The sequence below is a fragment of the Gigantopelta aegis genome, chromosome 5, assembly GCF_016097555.1.
Source record: "Gigantopelta aegis isolate Gae_Host chromosome 5, Gae_host_genome, whole genome shotgun sequence".
In the NCBI taxonomy this organism is placed as follows: Eukaryota; Metazoa; Mollusca; class Gastropoda; order Neomphalida; family Peltospiridae; genus Gigantopelta; species Gigantopelta aegis.
In genome coordinates this window covers 36,588,926-36,598,174 of record NC_054703.1, presented here as the reverse complement: position 1 = coordinate 36,598,174, position 9,249 = coordinate 36,588,926, and the positions used below count along the sequence as shown (strand labels likewise).

At 41.3% G+C, this 9,249-nt stretch overlaps 1 protein-coding gene across 1 annotated transcript in view; it reads right to left on the bottom strand.

Annotated features, from left to right (window-relative positions):
- Nucleotides 1-1,919: 1,919 nt before the first annotated feature.
- Nucleotides 1,920-9,249, bottom strand: part of LOC121373131 (ras-related protein Rab-27A-like) — an 86,955-nt gene continuing 79,625 nt past the window's right edge. The window contains 3 exon segments of the mRNA XM_041499582.1: nt 1,920-2,063; nt 2,065-2,074; nt 3,826-4,053. Coding sequence (XP_041355516.1) covers nt 1,920-2,063; nt 2,065-2,074; nt 3,826-4,053 — 382 coding nt within the window.

Genomic DNA, 9,249 nt, shown 5'->3' with positions numbered 1-9,249 from the left:
TTAGTAGGACCGGGGGCGTACCCTTTAACGAGTCCCTTTTGAAAATATTACTTTCCTACCAACCACACTGGTACTTTTTCTGTTTAAATCAGAGTTACAGGTCCGTCTTTCACTGAGATCAGCTCATTAACATTTCTGTGTACACATCAATTAACCTGTTTAGTGAGTGCCTATAAAGTGTTTGAGGTGAGATAACCTCATCGGTCTGCTGGACTATTCGTTAAAATTTTGTCTGTCGCGGCCTACAATTAATTGTTTATCCAGTTGTCTTTTATAAATTATAATTTTTAATCTGTGTGTTGGTTTTGGTTTCAATACGTCGGAACCCGTATACAAAACATAGAAATAAATCAAAAGTTTTTTTTATATTAACCGACGGCCACTAGAGACATTGATTTTTAAATCTTAATCATTCGGCTATATGGACGTCAAACATATGGTTCATTCTGACACTGTTTTTTAGAGGAAACCCCGCTGTCGCCACATAGGCTACTCTTCTTTAACGACAGCGCAGCCAAGGGATCTTTTTATTTTCGCTTTTCTTCCCAAAGGCAGGATAGACAACAAACCATGGCCTTTGTTGTAAACCATTATAGAGTCAATGGTTCGGTGCAAGTGGTTTACCAAAACCTACCCCTTGAGCCTTGATGGAGCACGCACTCAGGTTTGGAGTCGGTATCTGTATTAAAAATTCCCATGCCTCGACTGGGAGCCGAACCCAGTACCTACCAGCCCTGTAGACCGATGGCCGGCCACGATGCCACCGTAGGACTGTCTAGAAATTAAATATTTAATAAATATTATTTATGCAAATAACACAAGCTACAATGCTTCGCATTAATATTATGATGGCATTAAACTTCAGGACCTACAGTCTTTAACATTCATAGCTCAGAGAGGCCAGTCCTCGTTGGAGTGCTCATAGGAATCCAGGCCTTCTTCAAAATAGGCACCCCCCCCCCCCTCCCCAAAAATAGGAATGGTTATCAGTAATGGCTCTGGAGCACGTTTTTTTTAACATTTTAGTGAAGTCAAGTTCAAGGCCGTTCCCAAGCGGCAAACATCGGGGATGCATGCCTCTGAAAACTGATTGCTAGACTGGTTTATTCTATATTGCCCACGCTTGCTATGCTCGCTATTCAGAAATCCATAAGTTTAAAGAAAAAGGCAATGCAGGAAACCAATCTATGATTGTTGACATGATGAAGAGGAAAAAGTTCCATTTCTCCGGTGCTTCGTTTGTTAACAACCATTTCTGCCTTCCAAAATACAGATCTGACACCAATAAGCGAATTGATGATTTTCTTTCTAAAAATCAGAATTTGAACAAGACAATCATAATAGCAAATCTATGCTTTAAATTCATAATTGATTCTGCAAATTTCATATTAGTTAAAGGCATCTCTGAATAGCTGTTGATTAAACAAATCAATTAGCTACTGATGATAATGATAAAACAGCAGAAACGTTTTTTCAGTTCTAAGAGGTTGCGCGTTGGGTGTCAAAATGAGTGAAAGTTGGTGTTGGAAGAGGGGGGTGGGGGGGGCAGGAATGTTGGGCAGATGACCCCTTTATAAAATCCTCACCTATTTCTCCAGAATGCCCTAAAACTGTTTCAATCCATCCTTGTTTTTGTGATATGAAAAGCTCTCAACAGTAAACCCCTCCTTTCGAAGACCGGGCAAAGTTTTTCTAAACTCTTGCTTCCAGTTTCGTTTTTCATCCCAACCAATTCTGACACCCAAACTTAAACTCTTCAAATAAAACACATCCATTGGCCAAATCGTGGCAAGTGCCTTAATAATGAAGTTTGCTTCTATCACAATCACAATAGAGTAATAAATAACAACGGCTATATTTATCAGCATGCACAACCCCCTTCATTTTTCGTCCTACCCCCTTTACTGCTCCAGCCTTGCTTAGCCGGCCGTTCCGACACCTCCCCACGGCAATATGCCAATGCGATTTATCGACACATTTCAGTCCATTCGCGTCATGACCAGGTCCAACAAACACTCAACAGCTTTTGACACATTCTGACCAGTTGCAGCACTCGTTTCAAAAGTACGGCAATCTGGAAAAACAAAAACAAACAAAATGTTGTTAAGAATTAGAAAGAGAAATTTTTCTAAAACATTTTTACAGGAACAGTTCTTTTACAAGGATAAAAATTCTTTTGCAATGCTAAATAAATATTGGTCATATTACATAAAAGATCAAACAGTCAGCACATCAGTTTATGAGCAAAACATTTTGATTAATCATCAGCTGCTGGATGTCAAACCTGTCGTAAATCTCACTCAGAGGGGGGGAAACATATTTTCCTATTAAAGGCAAGGTATCTTTTATAAGCCCTCACAGATGACAATATTGTTCTATTAATAATGCACAAATAAATTATATTTAACAGAAATGTTTAATAGATACACACACATCACATACTTTCTTTCAACTCCCTCTATCTCCTGTGTGTGTGTGGTTGTGTGTGTGATCTCATCCTCTCTCTCTCGTCTCTCTCTCTCTCTCGTTCTCTCTCCACTCTTCATCTCGGCCCTCAATCTCATACTCTATCTATCTCTCTCCGTCTCTCTCTCTCTCGTCTCTGTCTGTCTCTCACTTTCCTCCATACTCTCTCTCACTTTCTTCTGTCTCTGTCTCTCCCTCCATCGCTCTCTCCCCATCCCTTTTCCCATCCCCCTCATTCCCTCTCCCTCCCCATCCCTTCCCTCTCCTCCATCTTTCCCCTCCCTCCCTCTCTTGCTTCCCTCTTCCTTGCTTAGACTTGTAGATAAAAGATATCAAAAAAAATTTTCCACTACATGTTGTATTCTCTATAAGTGATGAACTCCGTATTTCTCTCTGATATTTCACTCACTCTTTATCTCTCTCCTCTTCTTTTTCCTTCTCTCCTCCCACTCTTCCTACCCTCCCCTCCCCACTCTCCCCCTCTCTCTCCCCTCTCCATCACCCCCTCTCTCTCTACCCTCCTCCTCTCGTCCCTCCCTCTCTCCCCCCTCTCTCTCCGTCCCTCTCTCTCCCTTTTTCTCTCCCTCCCCTCCCTAATGTCGTATTCTCTACAACCTGACCCGTATTTCTCTGAGATTTCCCTCGCCCTTTCATCAGACACCCTTCCCCCCCCCCCCCCCCCACCCCCCCCCCACCCCCGATCTGCTGCTCCTCCAGGTCTGCCCACTTGTTGCCACCAACACTATGTCTCCCTCCCTCCCTCCCCTCCCCTCCCTAATGTCGTATTCTCTACAACTGACCCGTATTCTCTGAGATTTCCTTTGCCCTTTCATCAGACACTCTTCTCTGCTCCTCCAGGTCTGCCTTGTTGCCACACACACTATGTCTCCCTCCCTCCCTCCCCTCCCCTCCCTAATGTCGTATTCTCTACAACTGACCCGTATTTCTCTGAGATTTCCTTTGCCCTTTCATCAGACACCCTTCTCTGCTCCTCCAGGTCTGCCTTGTTGCCACACAACACTATGTCTCCCTCCCTCCCTCCCCTCCCCTCCCTAATGTCGTATTCTCTACAACTGACCCGTATTTCTCTGAGATTTCCTTTGCCCTTTCATCAGACACTCTTTCTCTGCTCCTCCAGGTCTGCCTTGTTGCCACACAACACTATGTCTCCCTCCCTCCCTCCCCTCCCCTCCCTAATGTCGTATTCTCTACAACTGACCCGTATTTCTCTGAGATTTCCTTTGCCCTTTCATCAGACACCCTTCTCTGCTCCTCCAGGTCTGCCTTGTTGCCACACAACACTATGTCTCCCTCCCTCCCTCCCCTCCCCTCCCTAATGTCGTATTCTCTACAACTGACCCGTATTTCTCTGAGATTTCCTTTGCCCTTTCATCAGACACTCTTCTCTGCTCCTCCAGGTCTGCCTTGTTGCCACACAGCACTATGTCGGGGTTCTCGCAGTACGAGTGAGTCTGTAGCTGCGTCAGCCAGTTCCGTATGTTCAGAAACGACTGCTCATTGGTCAGGTCAAACAACAACAGGAAGCCCATAGCATCACGGAAAAATGCCGTCGTGAGACTGCGAAATCTGAAAGTGATCAACAGTAGCAGTTAAGAAACTCCATTAAGACATTAGATTGTAACAAGAATTCCACAGAATTAAATGCTTTACCGACCAAAAACGCTAAACTTTAATGTTAAACTTTAACACAAAAGTTGACACCATCACCACCGTCGGTAAACTAATACCTGCATGTCACCTTTTTATTTCGTAAAGCAAGAAACTTATCAAAGCATGAATGTTATAGTGTTGATTTAACAAATGTCACTTTTAAAGCTATAATCAAATTTCATACAAATCCTTGATACTCCATGTGTAACAGGGTTTAAAGAATGAGTTACATGTTTTACATGTTTCCAACTACCGTAAATCCTTGAATAGATATGTTTTATTTAATGACACACTCAACACATTTTATTTACAGTTATATGGCATCAGACATATGGTTAAGGACCACACAGATATTGAGGGAGGAAACCCACTGTTGACACTTCATGGCCTAATCTTTTCGTTTAGCAACAAGGGATCTTTTATATACACCATACCACAGACAGGATAGCACATACCACGGCCTTTGATATACCAGTCATGGTGCACTGGCTAGAATGAGAAATAGCCCAATGAGCCCACCAATGGGGATCGATCACAGACCGACTATTTATCCTATAACACTTCGAAAATAACATTTTCATTCAATATTTAGTCGGGTAAATTACCGTAATAAAGTCGCCACCATTGGTAATATGACATCATCATGATTAGCACGAATTAGTTTGATGTCACACATTTTAAATAAATCTTTGAAAACTTTACGCTCAGGAACACAGGTGTTGTTGGCTTGTAAGCAAATGACCCATCCACAGCAACACATTACCTAAAGACCTTGCAAATTGGCATACCATTATTAACCGGGTTAATACACTAAATTATCACATGGGTTTATGACATGGATATCATGGGTAAGTTATAGGATAATATGGGCTTTTATGTTTCTAACTAGTACAAAAACTAGTACAAATGCTAGAAGTAAAAAACTGGCACCATTATCAGAAACAGATATTGAGCCAGTTTCAGATAGAAGTGTCGGGTTTCTTCTTGTTGTGTTTATACCAGTCATTAACATGTTAAGTTGAAGGTGCAGACCCTAGTTTCAGCCCGTAAAAATGGACACTAAGTTTGGTTAAGTTACAAACCTGTAACTCATTTGGATAACGTTACAAGAGAGTAAAAAAAACCAAAACAAGTCTGTGACGTTGATTGAAATATCGTTAAACATAGACTAAAACTCGACTCTATAACTGTTATTTCTCAGACGCATGTGCATTTTTAAAACTATAAAAAAAAAATGCATTTTGTGGTATTAGAAACACCAGGATGACCAGAAAAACTTTGGTTATACGGAAATGGATAATCTAAACAATAAAATATAAATAATGTTTGATTTCAGTGATCATAAACGGCTCTAATAGTGAACAAAATATGCCTTTGTGTTTAAAATCTAGGGTCTGTCCCTTTAATGATATGAGTATATAAACTCAAAAAGGGTCGAAACAAACGGTCTGTTGTGTGAGATTTATAACACATATGCAGGGCTTCTAGATTAAGATAACCCCACTCCCATGGCTAGTGATATTCAGTGTTGGGCTACTAAATAACTACTATAACTAGCCCGACGGCTAGTGGGAAAAAACCCCTTGTCAAATGCTGCATCTAAGGATTTTAAAACTCTATCTCCCTCTTTAGGTGATGTAACTGATTATTACTATTAATTAAAATGTGTTTATTTAAAGTAGGGCTAGTGATTTTTTAACCATGGGTAGTACATTTTTAAAATAACTGATCCCATGTCTTGTGAATTTTTATAAAATTCTAGAAGCCCTGCGTGCAGGTATGTGCAGCTACCATTTGGTTAATGAAAATTGACAATATGTTACATAGAGTACCCTCTAGCCGTGACCTCACATATAAACAGAACAGGGTAAGAGGACACTCGTCAAGGGTGGATCCAAGGAAGAGGGGACCAGGTGAGCTGTCTCCTCTAAATAAATTTGAAGTGCACCCCACACACCCTTTTTAACAATTTGTTTCGTTCCACAAATGCCAAACATTTATTGAGGTGAACTTTTCAGGGGTTGGTCCATATGCTCTTTTGCCCCTCCCTAAATCATTTCCTGGGTCCACCCTTGTTCATGGTATGTAGTTAGGTGGTCTCACTACAAAGCTAAACATGCAACAAGAAACACATTCAACACATTTGTTAAACAAATGAAAGTAAAAAAAGTAAAGTTTGGTTTGTTTAACGACACCACAAGAGCACATTCATTTATCAATCATCGGCTATTGGATGTCAAACATTTGATAAGTTTGACATATAGTCTTAGATAGGAAACCCGCTAAATCTTTTCATTGGTAGCAAGGGATCTTTTATATGCACCATCCCACAGACAGGATAGCACATACCACAGACTTTGATATACCAGTTGTGGAGCACTGGCTGTAACACAAATCAAGCACTATCAACAGACAGAGGTACAGACAGTGCCGGATTACGCCGAGGCTAAGAAAATGTTTGAACCAGTCTCCACAATCGGTGACACCCCTGAATTGCAGGTAGTCTGAGGTTGAACCCGTCTCCACGATCGGTGACACCCCTGAATTGCAGGTAGTCTGAGGTTGAACCAGTCTCCACGATCGGTGACACCCCTGAATTGCAGGTAGTCTGAGGTTGAACCCGTCTCCACGATCGGTGACACCCCTGAATTGCAGGTAGTCTGAGGTTGAACCAGTCTCCACGATCGGTGAAACCCCTGAATTGCAGGTAGTCTGAGGTTGAACCCGTCTCCACGATCGGTGACACCCCTGAATTGCAGGTAGTCGGAGGTTGAACCCGTCTCCACGATCGGTGACACCCCTGAATTGCAGGTAGTCGGAGGTTGAACCAGTCTCCACAGTCGGTGACACCCCTGAATTGCAGGTAGTCGGAGGTTGAATAAAGAATATCTTGAGACTCGCCCAGGTAAAAAGGTTATGCTTATTAGGATCATGCATAATGTACAGACATCTATAGTCCGTCCCACAGGGAACATCTTTTTCTTATACTATGGAATTTACTACAAGTTATTTATTTCTGAGCCGAATGAATTGTAAACTGCACACAAAAATAGTTGGGGTTTTTGTGTTATTTCCAAAACACTTTTATTTTTATTCTTACGTCAAACCAAACTGAAATTATTTACAAAAAAAAACATTTTAATAGAATGATGGGACGGACTATACTTCAGGGGTTTTTTATAGAAAAATTGCTTTAATATAATTTTATTACCCAGTTAATGGAGTCTGGTAAAAATCTGTACAGAAAAGAAATAGTTGTTCGATGTCACCATAGCACATTTTAAACTATCGCTATTTGGAAAGGAAAGGAATGTTCGTTTAACGACACCTCAGCACATTTTAAACTATGGCTGTTTGGAAAGGAAAGGAACATTTGTTTATTGACACCTCAGCACATTTTAAACTATCGCTATTTGGAAAGGAAAGGAATGTTTGTTTAATGACACCTCAGCACATTTAAAACGCAATCAATTTAAATCATTTTCAAATACATGAATAAACTTCTGCTGTTCCTTAAGTTAATAACTTTTAACTTCAGAACATTAAATGTTTACCATGTAACCTACTGCAATTCATGCATTTATGAAAATTCCCCCTGCAAAAAACATGCCGAGGAAAACAGACAGAATATACATGTACATGTATAGTCCACAGAAAAACAAATGTGCCGTGGAGAATTAAACACTCCACCACAATCTCCCCGGCATTACCGTGGGCAATTACAGGGGCTGCTATTGGCAATTACAGGGGATGTTATCGGCAATTACAGGGGATGTTATCGGCAATTACAGGGGCTGCTATTGGCAATTACAGGGGATGCTATTGGCAATTACAGGGGATGTTATTGGCAATTACAGGGGATGTTATCGGCAATTACAGGGGATGCTATTGGCAATTACAGGGGATGGTATCGGCAATTACAGGGGATGCTATTGGCAATTGCAGGGGATGCTATTGGCAATTACCGGGGCTGCTACCGGCAATTACCGGGGCTGCTGTCGGCAATTGCAGGAGCTGCTGTTGGCAATTACAGGAGCTGCTGTCGGCAATTACAGGGGCTGCTATCGGCAATTACAGGGGCTGCTATTGGCAATTACAGGGGCTGCTATCGGTAATTGCAGTGGCTGCTATCGGCAATTGCGGGGACTGCTGTCAGCAATTGCGGGGGCTGTTATCGGCAATTGCGGGGACTGCTGTCAGTAATTGCAGGGGCTGCTACAGGTAATTAGTATGAATTAAAACTAGCATAACTGACACACAAACGGCATGGCTGTTCAAGTTAAATATTGTGCCCTTTACACATGTACATGTATGTCTATGGGATTTGATTTACTGTTATATAGAGATTATTATAAGAGCTTGTGTGTTGTACTGATTTTAAAAAACAAGTGTCAGGAATTTTGTATTGCCCAAGCGAGAGCGAGGGTAATACATGTGACACAATTTCGCAAAATCAGTGCAAGTATAATAATTTCTTTATTATCCATATTATTGTTATTTTGTTTTATGAATAACAAGGACAGTCTCAGAATGATTCAACCACAACTAGAAGACGACGAAATGACATCATATTTCACATGCATTGACTGACCTAGGACTAGGTGATATAACATCGTGATATTACATCATCACCCTTGTTATTACATGTGTAGGGTCTCCACGAGTTCCGAGTACTCGGAGATCAAACTCGACTCAGACCCTAGTACCCGACACTTATACTAGATGATAATGGGACTGAGGAATAAAGTAAAATAGCATTATGCATCTTAATTCCAGCACTGAACATGGATGCCAAATCATGCCATTGTATTGCACTTAGAAACCGGCTGATATGTTCAGTGTTGTAACTGACAGACGGCCAGTTTAAAAAGAGAAATTAGTGCATTGTCATATAATTATTGTGTAACGTATATCATTGATTATTTACTGCTGGAATTATTGTCCTCATTGCCCATTGTATTGTAGCTGATCCTTATATTCCACCTTGTACGGGTACACGAGGCCTGTGAACGGACTCGAGTCTTGCTGGACTCGACCCATGCCCGAGTACTCGAGTACTCGTGGAGACCCTATACACGTGTGCCTCTATAGTATGTCACACAGTGCGACTCT